Consider the following 20,745-nt stretch of genomic DNA (forward strand, 5'->3'; position numbering starts at 1 on the left):
GAAAATTCTGCTTCCAATTGATTTCTCTCTAAATTAGAAACAGAGGGTTGTCTAGCTGCATGACACTTAAGTCTTGCATCTAAAACATTATGGTATGTTAAATCCACTATGCTTAATAGGTTTTTGAAATGGCTGACTATTATCTCTATATTTTCTGTTTTTGAAAGGGCCAAATGTCCATCTTCTTTTTGTAATAAAGGTACTTTCTCCCGTTTCCTTTTTTTTCTGATCCTCCCGAAGTCCTCTTTGGTTGGCCTGTCTATCTTACCTGCCCACCACTCTCTGAAGTAAATGTTGGCATTATGCAGCTTGATCTGTTCTTGAATTCCTTTCTTTTGAATAGGAACTGTTGTTGGGCATTGGTGTCATTGCTTCTAGCTCTTTGTTCTAGATCCTCAATGTCTTTCTTAAGTTTATCCATCCTTTTGGCTCTAATAGCTGCTCTGTTCTTTCTCACTTCCTTGAGTATTGACTGCACCTTTTCAATAGCATCCTTCCATCCCTGTGCCTTAGAATCAGCTGCTGCAAAAGAGGAGGACCTTACTGCCGACATCAGATCTCTCTCTCTCTATTCAGAGGTCTATGTACCTGATGATCGGGACTTTTGATTCTAATCTATTATTCCTATAGCTTGATGTATTTTGGGGTCCTCTGTCTTGGGTAGTCTCCCTAAAATGATATGTATTGAGTGTTTGGTTTTCATGGAGTCTAAAGGTCCTTTGCCTTGGATAGTCCTCCTAAAAGGATGTATTGGTTTTCATATTTTGGTGTGTGGCTTCCTAAAATGTCCTATTATGAAGCCAAGGGGGGATGTACTGTGGGAGCCATATGTATTGGCTTTGATAGGTCTCGTTATCCAGGATGTTGGTGTATTCCTAGACCTATGAGCTGGTCATGTAGCCATGCTATAACGTGAGCCTCTGAGCATGTTGAGTCTCAAGCGATGAGAGTGCTTGGATCAACCTCTGACCACGCTCAGATTTTAGCCTCTAAGTTACATGGGGTGCACAGTTTGATGACTGTCATTGTCATGTTCTGTTGTTGGTTCCATTCCAGTAGTCTCTCACCTTGCCTTCATGGGGAGGTGTTGGATATGAAGCCAAAGTGAGTCTAAAATGAGTGTTCTAGGTGTGTTTTATAGTCTAGTGAGTCCTAGACATGCCACATGTCATATTGGGAGCTATCCCATATACACTATGGCTTTCTACAGTATAGTGTCACACTATATAGTGTTGTATTTGTCTATTGTCTATTACATTAGTCAACATCAAGCTCTTTGGTATCATGTGAGTACTTATCCATCGCTTTCATTTTCTTTCCATTTCATTCCATTATGCTTGTTATCTTTCCTTTCCATTCCTAGTGTTAGCTTGCTTCTCTTCCTACTAGTATGATCTTTTACAAAGCAATCCACCTGTGGTTGGGGTCATATCTGCATCTGATAACACAGTCTTGATAGTGAGATAAAACACCAATTGCATTGCCACCCTTGCCTTCATCATGACTTGTGTAGAACCATACCCTTCTACTGTCAACTCTTTTTAACCTCTTTTCCAATGTGTCATTTACCACTTTAACTTCTCGTAAAGCAAGAAAAGTTGGAGACAATGAGTTGTCTCTCAGCCATTTATGCACGGGAGTCCTTCTGGATTCAGATGGGTGGCAGAGTCAATAAACACTTTTTCTCTACTCTTGGCCCTAGACATAGTAGAGAGAGTGCATCCCAGCTTATTGATTCACATGAGGTTTCATAGACAGATCCAGATGACGTCATGCGCATAGCTTCAGATTTTTATGCCACCCTTCTTACTGCAGATCTTGACACACAGGATAGAGAGGATGCTAGACAGGTTATTTGGCAGAGCATCCCTTTGTTAGTGAAACCGGATATGCATGTGTTGCTTGATGCACCTTTCACCAACACAGAGTTCAGGACTGCACTTTTAGCCCTTCACAAGGGCAAGTGCCTTGGTTCGGATGGCCTCACCCCTTCTTCCTTCATTGCATTTTGGGATATGATTGGAGACTACATTACATCGGCCCTGCAGGGCATTTGGGACTTGGGCGAGATGCCCGGGTCGCTTACAGAGGGTCTCATACACCTTATCCCGAAAGGAGGTTGCAGAAATTTAGTGTCCCAGTGGAGGCCTATCACATTTTTGGGGTCATGTTACAAGATTCTGGCCAAAGCAATCAGCCTCCAATTGCAGCCCCTTCTCCCAGATCTTATTCATGACGCTTAGATGGGATTTGTGCATGGCAGAAGCATTTTTGATAACATTTTCTCCTTTTGGGAAGTTTCAGAGTGGGCCATGCAGAGCGGCTCACTCTGAAGAAAGAAGAAGCGGGCCCAGGTCTAGGTACCACTGTGAATCCATATGCCATTCTGATTATATATGCATAGTCAGATGGAGTAGTTTTTAGTTTCAATCATTTCACGAGCTTAGAGTCAACTATATTGTGTGTTGACACTGAGTCAAACAACACAATATCATCATGATTAGCCACTTGCCTCTTTATTTTAAGTAACTCCGTGTTGCTAAAGGTTGTATAACCCATTGTTGCGGACTTAGACAGAATGTCATAAGGTGCACTATTCACTAACTTAGCAATAGATACATACAACAACATAGGTATTGATCTCTAAGAAGATCTCGCTAACTGAATTTGCATCTGGTCGGCTCTGGGACTTCCCTTCGTTTCTACATTGCATTCTGAGACTATCATCTCTGCCATTTAACGATCCTTGATGTGTGGACAATCTTTTTACTGGTGAGACTGAAGGCATCCAAAGCATAGGCCTTCTCTCCTTGCATTCTGTTTTTGTTTCCAGGTTAAAGATGATTTCGACTAAGCCCGAGCTGCCATTGGAGTTTCTTTTCTCTTTACCCCAACAGTTGTACTTGGTTTTGAAGGAGTTCCAGTCGGCTTTGTGTGCTTGGCTTGGCCACTTGGATGTGGGACACGAGACTTTCTAACCCACCTCTTTTGAAACCCACATTTTTTCGGATACTCATATTAAGCCTTTGTTTACACAAACCCGATTGGCTTGCCTTTGGCATCTTTGTACTTCAGGACTATAGCTATCACTTCATCTAGCATATACACATATTTAGCCCGAACTTTCATTTTAATTCTATTATATAGTCCAAAAACGAAATCCTTTACTTGCACTGACTGAGGAAGAGGTTCAGATATCTTCATTACATATCCCATAAATTTGTCTATATATTCAACCACTGACAATTCTTTCGACAAAGGTTTCTGTTTCGTCAAGATTTAAGAGATGTTTTCCAAACCCTTCTTTGAACCCTTCCCAGGTAGTGGATGCCACATCATCCTTTTGCTATTTAATCCACCACCTATCTACTGCCTCAATAAACAAATGAGTGGCTGTGTGGATTTTCTTCATGTCCCCCATTTGTGCAACCAATCCTCAATGACATCTGAACTATTGTCTGTAATCCGACCAGAATACTTTTCCGGTCTATAATTGGCAATATTTGGTATGATAGCCTTTTAAGGCTGGACCGTATATATAGAATCCATAGGAGCTTTTCCTTTTTCTTCTTTGTATGGTCCCACAGATATACTTCGAACCATCCTTCTAAGTTTGGATTGCCATGTATTCGCCTGTAATTGCTGAGTCAAAATTTGGTGTAAGACATCCTCTAATAAAGCAATCCTACTGTGCCACAGGGCGTGACCCCTGTTGTGTCAATCAGACTCTCGATTCTACGGGATCCACCCATGAGGCTTCTTCCTCAACTTCCATTGCAATCGCTGTTCCCTTATCCATAAGGTCACCTGCTTGGGTTGGTTCATTTGTTTTACTTTCCCCCACATGGTACCCAAAGCTGAAATCTCAACTTGCATAAATCGGAATTCCAAAACCCTTTTGTATAATACAGGCACAATCCGCAACTGCAAACTTTGTAAAACTATAAATTCACATTCACTAAACCAATATTCTTTCCCTATGCTAGGGAAATATCTGCAAAATTTAGAATGGCTGCAACTCCAAATAACTTAAATGCCATGGGTGAATTCAAAACTGAATTCAAAAGGGCATGGAGAGCTCCTTGGTCCAATGTAGCCCAATGTAGAGGTTCCAAATTTCTTTAATTTCATGTCCAAGCATTTAAGGATGGTGAAAATCCCACAAAAGCGTCTTCAAACTGGTTTTCTGTCCAGTTCCGTCTAGTTTTGTCAGTTTATGGATGGAAAATTCCGCCAATGACTAATGGGAAATTCCCAGATCAAAGCTTTCTGCATTTTGGTTAAATCGTGTATGTTGATTGCCTTTCTTCCAATCAAGGATGTATATTGTGGAGTGTATGCAAGAATAGCATTTGTAAGGTATCTCCTACTTCTGCATCTTGAATCGCCTTTTGCTTTTCAAGGTAATCAATCCCCTTCCTTCCATCAACAAACCTACTGTAGCAATTCTTGTGACGTAAGCTCCCACCGAACTCATCCATTGAATCCATCAAATGCACTAACAATCCTGCACCCCTTTTATCCTTCAGGTAGGTGTTGTAAACGGTGTGCCAATCTGTGCTCTCCTCGGCACCCTACACCTCTTCATCATAGCCTAACACAAGTGGAATTCTGAGTTTGCACTTTCCACGTCAGATCGCTTTTGGAGGAATACACCATCGCTTCAACATTAACAATGCAAAATTAAAGAAGGATCTATCGTAGCCAATTCCCACTCATCAACTAGGCAGCCATGCTTTACACAAACAACATGCCCAATTTGTGCTCAATTGAGGAACGATGCTTGGTGCAGCAAACACGCTCCAATGCAATGCAACTGCACAAAGATAATCCGCTCCTCATCAATCGTCTCCTTGGCTGCACGTCTATCTCCAACATGTGCTTGCCAACCTTCAACACAAATTCTCCACAATTCCCTTTCATCAACATGTGCTCCAACCGTCGGATAACGCAACATCCTCTTCTGCCTAAAGCTCTGATACCAAATGACAAAGACCAAATCAATTTCTAAAAGAAAGAGCAGAAACATCATGGGTGACTTGCAACATTCTCCTCTTAGCGTAGCTCTGCAATGCTTTCTCACGATTCGAGTAATTTTCTATGTTCCAATTCACTTGATTATCCTATAGTGCCCCCAATCCCTCTAGATGTGCCTAGAATGCCACATGTCCATTTTTCAAAGCCTTCCTTAGGTGCCCCTTTACAACTACTTGGGATACCTTTTTACAGACCCTAGGCACAATTTACAAGTAGGAGCACCTAGACCTTTGGCCTTTAGACCCACCTAGCTATACAAATCACCCTCGTCAATGACCATGACATTAAATCCCTTTGACCATATACACAAAGCGTGGTACAAATTATTACAATTGTCGGTCCTCCAAAGGAAAAATGCTGATTGACCCTTTGAAGGTCATGTTACCTCAGGTTGTGCATAACACTCTGCACCTTAGGAGCTCATGTTGTCCATCTTCTATCTCCCTTGTGGGGCAGATTTTGCAGGTTCTTTCCTTTGTGGGGATCCTAGGTCTTGCCCACCTGCCCTTCTCCACCTCTACATCATGGGAAGTGGTTCTAATTTTGCAGATTAGATGCCTTTTGAACATTAATATGTCTTCCTCGAGGTATTTTTGCATTGCATAGTTGTACTATCCCCCTGATTTCACATGTATCTTCTAGTATATCAATGGTAGTTATACCCCATGATTCCATCCATTCATTCCCTCTCTATGCCATCCCGTGACTTGAGTAGCTTCCATTCCTTATGTGGTATCCAAAGGGTGTCCATCCTCTCAACTTTGTTGAGGTAAGCCATGAATTGACATAATGCCTCCCCTTCTAGAGATATCATACCTGTCTTAGCCAATAGGATGGGGTACGGTGTTTGTGCCTTGACCCCTAGCTCCCCTATGAGAAAGAATTTGTGTAAAGTTTTTTCTATTCTTTCCCAGTAGATCCTAGAGATCCTAGGTGCCCAAGGTGGACATATGTAAAGGATCACTATTTGCACAAGCATGGTGTATAGAAACTTTGTCATTTCCCAATTCTAGAGATGTGCCTGCTATGCCGCTTTTTTGATGGGAACCTTCCTCTAGAGCCATATTCATGATCGTGGTAAGCATTTTCTTTGTCCTCTCCCCTCCCCATATTAGCATTTGCACCACCAACCCGTGTGTGACTGGAGCCTTTCCGTTAGCTAGTTTTTCAGATCTTTATCCACGTCCTCTTCTGTTATGATGTCATTTGCTACCTTAAGAATATAGTCGTGGTGGTTAACTTTCTCTTCCCTGTTTCTTTCGTAGAGGCTATTGACGAACCTTCTTTAGATCTTCAAAAGTATCAACCTATTTGCTCTTGAGAAGTATCCACTTATTTTTCCTTACCACTTGTTTATATGCTCATGCTTTGCCCTCTTTCTGATGTATTTAGGCTTATTTGCATTTTTATTGGCACCTTTACAAGCCACGTATCGACTCTGAGAGAGAGAGAGAGAGAGAGAGAGAGAGAGAGAGAGAGAGATTAACGTCCGCGGGAGGCCTTATGGGCCTATGGAACAAAGTGGACAAAAAAAAGTAGACTCATACAGCCTCAGTGGGGCTGGAGCAAAGGGAGCACTAGGGCCCTTACTGAGTACTAATCTATGCTAGGAAACAACCAGTCAATCACCAGTCAAGTACAAGCTGAATCAAGTCAATCTCGGAGCTGGGACTTAGAAACAGAAATCCGGCACGGTGATGGCTCTCTAGTGAGCTGTGAAAATATATCGTATCTGCATCTGTCTCGCTGTCTCACGTTGTGGTGCGGTGTGCGGTCTCCTCAATCTTTGAACTCTCTGGGCTATGTCTTGGGTGACCGCTCGTCTCTGTCAGTGTCCCCTGAGGAGAGCTGTGATAGCTCAATAGAATGTGCTCTGGGCACTCTCAGTCTCTTGTGCGATCTCTACGTCCCTCTCTTAGAGGCTGTTGATCGAGGCTACCCTCATATCAGCTAGTGCCTCCTCTACTCCACTGTGTCATGGAGCTGACTCTTATGTATAGAAGTTTGTGACGCGGCGGCGTGCCTGGTCAACTTGCATGTTCTACGGTCTAGTTGTCGCCTGCTTCTTTCTGATCCATCGTAGTAGTCTTCCTAGGGAGATCCGGAGCGCATGTGGTAGATGAAGCTATGTGTAGCCCGGAGGTGTGATGAAGCCCTCCTGTGAGATCTGGAGGCAGTGTCGGCGGTAGAAGTCAAGCTTCACAGGAAGCTCGGGGTGAAGAAACCATGTCCGCCAGGTGTGGAGCTGGAGCAGATCCGCTCGAATGAGCCGGTTGACCTTCTGGTCAGTGGGGGAGAGGGGAGATGGTGGAGCGTCGAGGCTGTACTAAAAAGGAGGCAACCAGTCTAAGTCGAGGCCCAGTCGGGTGAACCAACTGGAAAGACGACTATACCAGCATCGCTGGTCCCCATCAACGGATAAGGCCATAGAGGAGGATAGGGCTAGCCAAGGTAGGCGGAGGCGACCGTCAGAGGAGGAGCTGAAATCCCTGACTCTATGTAGATAAGTGATAGCTTGGAAAGCCGCATCGAGCTGTAGGAGTGAGGCGCCGAACTCTGCTAGAATGATCTGGTGTGGTACCGATGGTTTGCTGCGGATCATCCGAGCAAACATCAGTATCTGTAGGCGCTCGACTCGAGCCCACTCCGTGTCTGAAAGGTCGGCTCCCCACCACGGGCTACCGTACATGCCTGCTGGGCGGACCAAAGAATAAAAAAGGAGAGACTTGGTCCGCGGGTCCTGGAAGTGGGAGTGGTAGCACTGTCGCTCCAGCCTGGCAAGAGCGGCGTAGCCCCGGCTGATCCTGGCCTGCATGGCCGGGCACATCGTGAAGATCGGGCGTGAGAAGACAACGCCCAAGTATGTGTAAGAGTCAACTATCGAGAGAGAGAGAGAGAGAGAGAGAGAGAGAGAGAGAGAGAGAGAGAGGGAGGGAGGGAGGGGGGGGGAGATTAACATCTTCAGAGTCCCTTGCGGGACTGAAAGGGTAAATACCAAACATCAGCTATGGACTGAGTCTCTTGGGAGTGCATATAATCACTTCAGGGAGGGGGAGAGAGAGATAGATAGATAGATAGATAGAGAGAGAGAGAGAGAGAGAGAGAGAGAGAGAGAGAGAGAGAGAGAGAGAGAGAGTCTTTTAATGTCCATGGGAGACCAACAGGTCTATGGGACAGCAAAAAACCGTCTAGTACATCTGCTTTAGGGAGGGCACATGGCAGATCCCAAGGAGTGCAAAAGCAACCCCAATTATTTAGAATACCTACATCATAGTCTGAAGAAGTAATCAGCCATACATCAGTTTAAGACTGAGAGTCTTTTGGTTTTGATTTAAACTCTTTGATTAGTGCTATGCCTTCACAATAAACTTCCCATTTTCCATCCTTCCTAGCAGCCCTGACTTTAGCTACTTCCGTTGCCTTGTTCTTTAATTGAGCTCGTGTAAGTTCCTCAGCTATCCATATCTTAGTCCCTTTCAACTTGTAAGATTGTCGAAGAAGCTTAATCCGTAAATCTCACGACTTGAGTGTAAGAATAGCATGTCCTTTGGAATGCCGGATATTAGCTGTCCCGTCATCATCATCATCATCATCATCATCATCATTATCATCATCAACCTTCCATTCAATATTAGGCGTGGCTGCTTTGACATGTGCTAAAGTCTCATTGAAAGAGTCATCATCTTTGAACCATCCTTCAGGGAGCCCCCCCACTCTAATCTTCAATGCATTATCACGTCTGGCCTCATGTTCCTTGATCTCTTCTTGGATATCTGTCTTGTTTGCCTTTGTGTCAAACTCGTCAATCACTTCTTTCTTGATTGATTGTACTTCAGTATGGACCATATCTTTGATTGTAGAGACTAGTTGAGGAGTAGCAAGAGAATTCTTACATGAGTCCACAACCTCAGCAATTACTGCCTGCTTGCCAAGTCCCTCTAGAACTTGAAGTCGAGCTTTTACTTCTTCCAGCTCAAGCCTTAACTCTCTGACTGCTTGCTGCAAATAATAGATCTGTTCATGTTGTCCAATGATAGGTCGTTTGGACCCTTCTTGCTGGTAATTGCGTGCATACGGAGATGGTGTCATGGCTGCAACTGTAGAGTACCGAGTCCCGACAAAATGAAATGAAATAGAGTACCAAAATTGCCTAGATACAAAATGTAAAATATGAAATATGAGGAACATCGTCTTCCCTAAGGGGTCTGTGATCCAAAGAAATGATGGAAGTCATGGCCATCGACCATGCCTCCTGCCATAAGTGTGAAGATCTGGGCAAGTGTCAAATGGGCTGCTGGCGGTGCCAAGTCTCCATGGAGCAATCTCCTCCGAAAATCTGCCATCATCCTCTGTCGTCTAGAAATAAAGCGACGGGTACGGCCTCTGTGTAAGATCATCCTGCGGTGCTGCCGGATCATGTCATATGTACATCCTCGGGGTGGAACCATCGGTGCTCTCTGGCAAGATGGGCTATCTCTGTGCTCATGGTCCTGCGCCTCGTCCTGCTCCTCATGAATAACCAGGTCTCTGGCAAGGATGCGACGGTGCTCTCTGAGGAATCTCTCTCTATATCTGGTGATCTCCCTGATGAACAACGCTAAGCAATACTGATCCTCATACTCCATAATCCGAGAGAGAGGTCCAAATCCGTGCCCAAATAAACAGTGAAATCTGCCACGGATCTCATAATATAAAGGGCGTCTGCAAACAAAGTGCTCCTCAGTCTCCACCTCCCCCATAGTGCAACAAGGGCATATCCTAGTCTCTTCTAGGATTTTTGTAGCCATTTTTGGCATCTTAGCGGTATTACGATGAGGCCACCTAGTTGGCGCATCGTTGATGATGTATTTTCCTTTCGGATGATTTTGTGTCCCATAGGCCATGTATGGCCTTCCGTGGACCTTTAATAAAATTTCTTTCTTTCTTTCTTTCTCTCTCAGCAAAGCCCCTAGGGTTTCTAACCCCGAGTTGGGCTAAACTCCTAGCCCAACTCGGGGGTTAGGTTCAGCTAGGGAGTTCTAAGAAATAGCCAATATGGATTGGCCTACCCTCTCCTCCAAATCCCCCTCAACTCCATCAACCTGGGTCTATGTCCGGTAGCTGTACGACGCATCCTGCCGGCCTCAACGTCTAATCTGTGGGAAGATACCCTGAGCTGGCCCAAGGCAATCCTGAGTGAGTGCGACATATGAACGCCGATATATCCTGGGGATATGATGAAGCCATCCTCTGAAATCCTGAGAAAATGGTCACGATATGTGGCCATCTTCGTAGGAAGCTCCGTGGGATGAACCCAAGTGCGAAACGTGTGTAGCTGCAACAAATCTGCCCTGATAACCTGGGTGAGCTCATGTCGAGTGAGAGGGAGGCGAGGGGCATCTATGCTGTATCGAAATGGTGGCAGCCTATCCATATCCAAGCCCAGCGAGGTGAGCCATGTGGAGAGTGTGTGGTACCAACAAAAAGTATGACCTCTCTCCGCTAACATCTGCGAGGATGTCAGTGCTAGCCACGGTAATCGCGCTCTGCCTGCTGCTGAGTCTCCGAGCGCCCTGATCCTATGCAAGTACGTAACTGACTGAAATGCTGCATCTAGCACTAGGGGTGTAGCTCCGAACTCTGCAAACGTAATCTGATGCGGTACCGTGGGCTTCGCTCTGATCAATCTGGAGAACATGATGATCTGTAACCTCTCTACTCATCTCCAATCTGCAACCCTGAGATCTCCTGCCCAAAAGGGGCTAGCATACATGACTGCAGGTCTCACCAGCGTATCGAAAAGTAAGGACTTCGTGTCGGGATGCTGAAAATGTGACTGTGCACACTGCCTCTCGAGAAGAGCCAAGGCGGCATACCCTCTACTGATCCTATCTCGTGCTGCAAGCGTCATGGTGAAGACTGGACCTCTAAATGTGGCACCCAAATATGTATACTCCCTAACTAGCTCCACCTCCTGCCCATCAAATGTGAAAGAGAACTCGCCTCTCCTATAAACCTGGTATGACGTGTTGAAGACCATGACTTTGGTCTTCCCAAGGTTTACAGACAACCCTCTGTCCTGACAAAAGCTGTGGAGTGCATGGAGATGTGCCTGTAAACCCCGCTGGGAGGAAGAAATAAGAACCACGTCATCTGCATAGAGGAGAATCGGTATCGTGGATCCTGCCAGTAAAGAACCTGTACCACCCATCGTCTGTATGTACATCTCTAACTCATCGATATTTATATATATATAGAGAGAGAGAGAGAGAGAGAGAAGTAGAAGTAGAAGTAGAATTTCTTAGCGTCCTCGGGGGGCCAAAAAATGACCCATGGGACCCGTCTCGATACAATGTAAAAAGAGTCTCCTCAAGGAGAGGGGTCAGGAGTTTATGAGTTCCTGACGACAAGTAAAAAGACGAGTGACAAAAGATCCCAATGCTGCCGGAGAGGCAGTGAAGAGAACTGATGTCAACTGAGCGGAGTCCCCCAGTATCTGCTGGTAGTCCTCCCTGATATGTGCATATCGGGGGCACTGTAGAGCTACATGTGCCTCCGTCTCAACTGTCTGCATGCCACAAAGGGTACAGACTCTAGCATTTCTGGGCTGGTGTATCCAAGCTCCCTGCTCAATGGCAAATGTATGAGATCTGGTACGGGACCTGGCGATGTTTCTGCGATATAGAAGGGGGATAGGTGTGCTAATATAAGACTGAGCATGAGTCTCTATGGACATGTATGTAGTCCAACATGTTGGTAATATTCCAGCTTTACCCTCTTTTCACTTGTCAACCAGTGATTCCGCAAAGTGCTCAGTAAAGACAGTTGAAACTCTTGCATGTTGACCTTTTCAGGCGGCATGGTCAAATATGCTTCCACTTTCCATCTGCTGAACCATTTTCTTATGTCGGTTGCCCATCCTATGTAGATGACCTTACTTTTGTAGTTCTTTTGAAGCTTTGTGCTGGCATTCCATGCTTTATGAGGGAGAGAGAGAGAGAGAGAGAGGTGTATATAGTCTTCTTCGGGAGACCTCACAGGCCTATGAGACAAAGTACAATATCAGAAAGAAAGATATATTAACATCCGCGGAAGGCCTCGTTGTCCTATGGGACAAAGTGCAAAACACACCAAAAGGGAAGAAATTCATACAAGCCACAAAGGGCTGGAGCAAAGGGGTGCTAAGGTCTATGCTGAAATAAAAAGCTCAATAGCTCAAGCTCACTCACACAGTCCACCTTTTGGCTGCCAAAGTGATAAGTGGTGCACATGCTTCAACCGCTGGTCAAGCTCCTTGTTAGAGACAGGGTGGTGTATATGCAGTGCACATGGAGTAGTTACGACGCACCAACTTGGCAGAAGCTGGCCGTTGCAGAAGACATGAAGAGACAGAGCGGCGGGATGGCTAAGGATGAGGGGACAGCCATCTAGAGGAAAGAAGGAGATTTCCCGCGAGGGAAGGCGAGGGTGAAAAGGGGAGATGAGGGGAGGGGGATTCATTCATCATTGTATGGGGTTTGAGAGAGAGGGAGGGAGAGGCTAGAGCTACGAGCTTGCCTGTTGTATTGCTATCTTGGATGCTTCATCTCTGAGGTGGATTGGTGTATGAGGTTCCATTTTCATCTCTGAGGTGGATTGGTGTACGAGGTTCCATTTTTATTCTATGATATGCATGTGGTTCACATTGATATTTTATTCCATTCCATTTTTATTCTATGATATGCATCTGGCTCGCATTGTGCCCTCTATGTCTACTTTTTCCTTGCATTGTCTGTTATGAGTGTTGTTTTTTCCTTATCTCCTTTTAGAGCTTGTTCTTTTTGTTCCAATTCACAGCACTTCCTAGCACTTCTTGTGTCACCATGCACATTTCTTATGCAGTGTAGTGTAGTGTCATAGGTCCATGCAGAGTCCTCGCTTCTGATGTCAGTGGCCTTAGGCCTCTGGTAACATCTCCGAAAGTGAGCGGACCTCCCCTTCAGACAATGGCTGCCTTGAGTTGTGCTAGAGTCTCATTGTAGATATCCTCCTCATTGAACCATCTGTCAGGAAGGGCTCTTATTTCTAATCTTTAGTGCAGTGCTGCCCCTGGCTTCGTGCTCCATAATCTCAGCCTAAATGTCAGTTTTATTAACCTTTGTGTCCACCTCTACAATTATTTCCTTCTTGATTTTTTGCTTTTCTTTGTGAACAAGATCCTTGATTGTAGAGACCAATTGGGGGGATGGGAGGAGAGGACTTTTAGGTAATCATTAACTCAGTGGTTATGGCTTGATTCTTGAGCCCTTTAGAGTCTTGGATTCGGGCTACCAAAGCTGCCATCTGTAACCTAAGCTCTCAAATTTCTTGTTGTAGATAGAAAATCTCTTCTTGGGGGCCAACCATGTGCCAGTTAAGGCCACCCCTTTGTTATGTCTTTGTGTAGAGGATTTTGCCGGCTGGGGTCGAGAGGCTGCAAGAGAGTTTGAGGGGACTGGTTGCTCCACCTTGGCCATGGTGTTTGTGTACTCTACCTAGCTGAAGCTAACCCCTGGGGTTGGGCTTGGGGTTCAGCCCATCGGAGGTATGACCTATGACAGAAGCGGTAGATGTACAGATGTGACCTACGCGACTTACAAATGCGATCTACAATAATGACCTTTGACAACGACGAGCGAGAGATAGACCTACAATAGTAATGACGTATGACAATGACTTACGACAAAGCGAGAGAGAGACCCATGACAGTGATGACCTACAAATGCCACATATGATGCAACCTACGAAGCAATGAGCTATGATGAAGACCTACGAAGCAACCTACGTACAATATTGGTTGATCTCAGTGATGACCTACGACAATCTACAAAAGCAGCAACACCTGAGAAGACCTGTGAGGATGGAGATGCATACCATAAGCTAATTCTTAGGAGATCATCCCCAATCAAACCATTCCAGAGTGAGTTTCCACATGTCTGTCCCATTTAGTGCTCCTCTACTCCATCAATCTGGATCCAAGAGTTCTCTAATGAATGATGGCTGCAAGTTCCCATCGTCTCCAGGCAGCATTCGTATCAAACATGTCTGCAGCAGTTGAATCTCAATAAGAATGCTAATGGACAGAGAAAAAGGGAAATGGGGGGGTTTATTCTGTTAAAGATTTAATGTCAGTAACCACATCATCATATAGACCACATTGAAAAACTCAAGAGTAAATTATTTCAGACATTAAAGAAATGCAGTTTCGTGGTTATGTTTGACCTGTTAATGGCTCAAACCACTGAATAATTGAAACCCTTCTATCTATACTCAAGTTTAGATGATTTGATTAAAAGTCACCAAATTTTTTCAAAAATTGTACTATATGATTTCTCAATTTCCATCCTTTAATATTGTGACAAAATTTGTATGTTCAGAGAGACTGTATAAATTTGAGGGTCTGGGCTTGTAAAATGTCTTAAATGTCGAAGATAATATTTTTGTTCTCGTGCTTCTAACAGGTGAAACCTATGGTCAGTTCACGTTTAGAACCCGAATTAAAGACTCGGCTTCTTAAGGCGAAGTTCAGGGGCACAGCTTCCTTAAGGAAAAAGGTTCAGACCTGCACCATTGATTTTTGAATTTGAATCTTTCCTCCTGAAAGATATGCAGATTTCCAAACTGAAAAAGACGGAATGATAATTATAAACATTAATCTGGTGAACGTCTGAAACTCTCTATGCAGAGAAACTTCAGTCAGGTCAAGAGCAGATTGTTCAGTTATGAAAGGTCAAATTCTGATGACAGTCCTGACATTGTAGAGAACCCTGAATTTGGGCATAGTGAGGGTGTAAATATCATTAGCACTCAGAAAAAGAAGGTGATAACACAGAATGCAGATCTAAATTTCAGCAAGCAGAGGGAAAACGGTTCTACAGTAGTGCAAGAAGGAAGTTATAATTTGAAGGTTCAACATACTAAACAACCGTCTTTGAGGTATTTTCAAGATGGCGGGCAATTGAAAGAACATGAAAAAGAAGTACCAGCAGAATTAGGATCCTGTGAGACATTACATAAAAAACACAAAGACAAAAAAATTACCAAACATGTGCAAGATCCATCTTTCAATTTACCTTCTCTGAGCAGCAGTACAATGGAGGCAGAAAAGCTTAAAAGCTTCCGTGGCTATCCGAACAGGTACAACATTCCCGATGATGCATGTGATCAGATCCTTCCTGAAGCTACAATGGATGTATCAACAAATCACAAGTCTATTCAGCAGAAGAGGAGCATGCATCATAATACCTTCAAGAATGTAAGCTATCTCCCAATCCTCTTAACAAGGCTATGTGTTGGTAAGGACAGTTGCTACATAATGCTACTAGATTGAAGTTTTCTTCAACTGCTTTTACAAAGAATATTTATGCTGCATTTAATCATAGATGCCGGTCCTGCTCACTTATTTCAACATCTTACCTCGAATTATTCTATGCTCATGTGTGTGTTTGTACAATATCATGTAAGTTGCTTATATCATCTGTTTGTATCTGGACATCAGAAAGTATGACCAGTTACTGTATATAGATATAGTCTAGATACATGCAGCATGTCAATGCATCCATCCCCCCCACAACATACACCACACTCGTGTGCTTACCCATGTGTCTGTGCTTTCAGATATTATATGCATATATCCAGGAGCATATTCTTGCTTTTAGTTATAATGTAGACTGTTTCTTAAGCCAGTTCAAAATATTTGTAATTACTACATGAAACTAAATTTATCTGGACACAAACATTGGCTCTAGAATGACAAAATTTTTTTTTTTTTGAGCAGAGAAAATATTCATATTATATTGTATCAAAAGATATAGTCATTACAAAGCCTTGTTTCCATAAAACAGCCAAGCCCCCAATTGGAGAAGATAAGGAGGTAGATCACATCTCTGTAATATCACAAACATCAATACATAAAAAAACCCCATTGAACAGGGGCTATTGAAATTTGTCAGTAGCGAGAACTCCATGTAGTCCAGCAAGGTGACCAGCAGCTTGATAGGTGAGACTATCACAGTAATCATCAGAAAATCCAGAGGCAGAGGATCCAGCAACAGAGGGTCCTATACAACATCCAATGGAGGGCCCAGCAAAGATACCAATAGCAAATCCAGTAAAGGGTCCAGCAGCAAGTCCAATAGAGGGCCCTGAAGTAGGGGGTCCAGTAGATCATGAGGTCTTTTTGGCATATACTGAAATTTTCAGTTGATGTAATTGTAGCACCTTATTTTGAGGTTGCTACTCATATAATATAATCAATCAAAGATTTCACAAAAAAAAAAAAGGGGGTCCAGCAGCAAATCTAGAAGCGAGAACAGTAGAGCATCCAACAAGTGGTCCAGTAGCATGTCCATCATATCCAAATGAGGGAACAAAGTAATTACTAGTAGTAGGTCCATCAGCAGAGGGTCCATTAGGGAAACCAGAAGAATGAGATAGCAGCTGTTCAGTAGGGTGACCTGTGTTGAAAGGGGAGCCTGTAGCATAGGTATGTCCAATAGTAGGGAATTGTCCAGCAAAAGGGGGTTGACTAGCAGCATCAGTGTCCATGTCATCAGAATGCCTGAAAGCCCTGGCATGAGAACCCAGGTGGCATCTACTTTTGTGTTCATCAAGGTTGTGGTTGAGTTGCTTGTGAGCTTGGTTGAGGCTTTCAATCATTCCTTCAAGTCACTTTTTTAACTGTCCTACCAAGCAATAAAGACAACATCAATAGCAACAACTACATTATGAAATTTAAAATTGTTCCTGGAAATCCAAATGAACCATAAGGCATGAGCCTTGATTTGTGACCATTTGTCGTGCTTGTTCCTGTAGGCATCCCCTAGAAGAATGACCTTCTAGCATAAGGGTTCACCTGTTTCCATCTGAATAACTTTTCAAACCTTTCTAGCATGGGGACATGCAATAAAAAGATGGAATACATCTTCATCTAGACCTGGGCATTGTTTGCATTTACCATTACCTTTTCCAATATTCAAACTTGTCACATTAGACCAAACAGCTTTGTGTAGTAGCTGAAAGATCATAGTGGTAGGGAGAGAAGCAAGCTAACACTAGGAATGGAAAGGAAAGATAATAAGCCAATGGAAATGAAATGGAAAGAAAATGAAAGCAATGGACAAGTACTCACATGATACCAAAGAGCTTGATGTTGACTGATATGAAAAGACTCAAGACAAGTACAACACTATATAGTGTGACACTAGACTCTAGAAAGCCATAGTGTATATGGGATGATTCCCAGGACTCACTAGACTATAAAACACTCCCTAGACACCTAGAACACTCATTTTTGACTCACTTTGGCTTCATATTCCAACACCCCCCCATGAAGGCAAGGTGAGAGACTACTGGAATGGAACCAAGAACAAAACATGACAATGACAGTTATCAAACTGTGCACCCTATATAACTCAGAGGCTAAAGTCTGAGTGTTCAGAGGTTGATCCAAGCACTCTCATGGCTTGAGACTCAACATGCTCAGAGACTCACGTTATAGCATGGCTACATGACCAGCTCATAGGTCTAGGAATACATCAACATCCTCGAACTCGGCCAGGCTTGAGAACGAGACCTATCAAAACCAATACATATGGCTCCCACAGTACATCCCCCCTTGGCTTCATAATAGGACATGTTAGGAAGTCACACCAAAATAGGAAAACCAATAGATCTTTTTAGGAGGACTATCCAAGGCAGAGGACCTTTAGACTCAATGAAAACCAAACACTCAATACATATCATTTTAGGGGGACTGCCCAGGGCAGAGGACCCCAAAATACATCAAGTTGTAGGAATAATAGATCAGAAACAAAAGTCCCGATCATCAGGTGCATAGACCTCTGAATAGAGAGAGATCTCTGATGTCGGCAGTAAGAGCATGAGTCGGTGTCGAAGCATCATCTTCTTCTTCGTCTTCTGTTGTTGCAGCCCCAACCAAGTTGACATGATCCTTGTGTTGTTGCTTGGCAAGCTTCTGGAAGCAGCGATCCTTGGTGTGACTAAGCTTCCCACAGTGATTGCATTTGAAAGGCTTAAATTTTCCTCTGCCTTTACCCTTGGAGTACAGTACAGTGGAGTTCGGAGTGTCTGCATACCGTCTGTCATGATCAATAAGCATAGCAACTATATCATGATAACCCATTTGTGTCACACGCAATGCTGGTATGATCTCTCGGTACTTAGAATTTTCCTCAATGCTCAAGAGGAGCACATCAACTTGATCATATTCGCCTACAAGGGCCTTTAGACTAGCAAGCTGAGTGACAAGGGATTCCATATGATTCAAGTGAGCAAGAAGAGAGTCTTCATGCTTCATTTGCAGCTTGAAGAATTCCTGTCTGAGGAATACCTTTGAATTGATGATTTTGTTGCCGAACAATTCTTCAAACTTAGCCCATAAGTCGTGAGCAATGGAGTCAAAATCAAAATGATGAATAACGTCATTACCTAACCCCAAACCAATGAGAGAAAGAACTTTGTCATTCAGATTCTCCCAGTGTGCAATTTTCTTTTCATCTGATTGTGGCTTTTCTCCTTGCCACGCACAACATTCCACACTCCATCTTTCATAAGTACAAGATGCATCTTTGTTTTCCATGTAGGGAAATTCTTACCATTAAACTTCTCGAACGAAATGGTAGTTGATTTGGAAGACTCCATGGCTGGAAAAGAGTAGAAATGCAAGTGTAACTATGGAAAGATTACCTTGATAAGTTCTTCATGAGCTGGCGCAAGTATGAAACTTCTTCATGGCAGACAGAAGTAGAAGGACAGCAGCTCCAAGAGAATGATGGGTAGAATGCGGGCATCAACTTGCAGGCAGCAGCTCCGAGAGAATGTTGGGCAGAAGGAGCAAATGACGGGCTGGAGCAGAGGTCAATAATGAAGAGGATGGACAACTCCACGTTGAGTTGGCTGCATCATGCTTGGGCTGTCAAATCATTGACCTTCAGAACATAATTCGCACTCAGAAACAAATTTCATCACTTCTTGCAAGGGCTGTAACTTTTCATAGAAAACTCGGATTGCAATGTTTTAAAATCGAAATTTGTAGTACTCAAGGTCCTCTACAACGTTTTTGAAGACACAAAGCCGTGATTCTGTTTCTAGATCCGGATAGAAGTGTCACATCATCTGCAGGTCACATAATGATGTAGCTGAAGGAAGGAGAAGAGAGGTGGCAGATCATGGCATGGAGAAGAGAGCTCAAGAAAGGAGAGAAGACGGCACCCTTTCAAGGAGGAGGAGGTAGAGTAGCTTCATTATCCTCTCTCACCTCAACCTCTTGGAAGGGAAAGGGAAAGAAAAGAGAGAGTAGGGCTAGGAACATGGCTGTGATACCACATGAAAGGTCATAGTGGTAGGGAGAGAAGCAAGCTAACACTAGGAATGGAAAGGAAAGATAACAAGCATAATGGAAATGAAATGGAAAGAAAATGAAAACAATATACAAGTACTCACATGATACCATAGAGCTTGATGTTGACTGATATGAAAAGACTCAAGACAAGTACAACACTATATAGTGTGACACTAGACTCTAGAAAGCCATAGTGTATATGGGATAAGTCCCAATATGACACATGGCATGTCTAGGACTCACTAGACTATAAAACACCCCCTAGACACCTAGAACACTCATTTTTGACTCACTTTGGCTTCATATTCCAACAGTAGAAGCCATAAAAGACCAGACATATTTTCGGTATTTTCTATAACCACACCTTGGAGAACCTTTCCTTCCACTTTTCTCTGCTATCATATAGTCTCCATCTAGCATTTAATATCTTGAACAGATCATCAATGTCAAAGGTTGGTCAGATTTCCCCCGCTCCACTGAACATCCTTGTTACATAGATCCATTCTGTTAAGCACTAACTCTTGCCACTGATTGGTGAGGGCACACTCTCTTCTGATCTCCTGCTAAGTTTTCCATCTGAAGAGCTCCTTGTTTCACAACTTCCCCTAGCCTTGGAGCCCTTTTTTGAACAAAGTATTGGCAATCAAAAATTCATCATTGGTAAGATGAGATGACTTGAACATAACAGAAACCCAGATTGAGTCTATTGCCATGAAAAAGATATTTGAGCTTTAATCTCCTCAAAGGCTTTCTAGATGGATTGCCACAGGGGACTCCCCTTAGCCTTACAGGGTTCAGGGTTACACAAGGCAGTCACTTTGGGGGTTAAGGATGCCTTTGATTACCCAAGAAGCAGAAAGTTTCCTAGCTGCCTGTTCAACATCCGTAACACCTAAACCACCTTCCTCTTTAGGTTTGATGCAGAAGGACCATCTAACCGTGGAGATTCTGGAGTCCCCTCCCCACAAAAAAGATTTGCACAGTTTAATGAATCTGTCCAAATTTGTCTTTGAGGGGTCCCAGCAAGAAAGATAAAAAATTGAAATAGGATAGATACAATGAATAAGCACTAATCTCCTTCCTGCAAGATTAGCCTGGAACCCTCTCCATTTGTCCAATTCCTTTTGGAACCTGTCCATGAACCACCAGTCCTATCTCTGATGTCAAACGCATTGGAATGTCTAGTAGCCTGAAAACAGAACCTTTGGGTATCCTGAGACAGCCTGGGTCCTTTAGAAAGAGTTGTTCTTCCCCCTTGAGAGTGGAATACCAGTCTTGGCATGATTAATTTTAGACCTAGAGGCTTTTAAAAAAACCTCAAGACAGCTCATTATCCCCTGTATATTGTG

General features: G+C 43.6%; 1 protein-coding gene across 1 annotated transcript in view; it reads left to right on the plus strand.

Annotated features, from left to right (window-relative positions):
* LOC147881626 (uncharacterized) overlaps positions 1-20,745 on the plus strand; it is a 160,092-nt gene that overhangs the window by 120,123 nt on the left and 19,224 nt on the right. The window contains exons 10-11 of the mRNA XM_087401222.1: positions 14,496-14,588; positions 14,720-15,289. Of these exons, the coding sequence (XP_087257348.1) occupies positions 14,496-14,588; positions 14,720-15,289 (663 nt within the window). The remainder of the gene's footprint in view (positions 1-14,495; positions 14,589-14,719; positions 15,290-20,745) is intronic.

The sequence above is a fragment of the Dipteris shenzhenensis genome, chromosome 30 (genome assembly GCF_047967505.1).
Source record: "Dipteris shenzhenensis isolate YYH24624 ecotype China chromosome 30, Dip_SZ_1.0, whole genome shotgun sequence".
In the NCBI taxonomy this organism is placed as follows: domain Eukaryota; kingdom Viridiplantae; phylum Streptophyta; class Polypodiopsida; order Gleicheniales; family Dipteridaceae; genus Dipteris; species Dipteris shenzhenensis.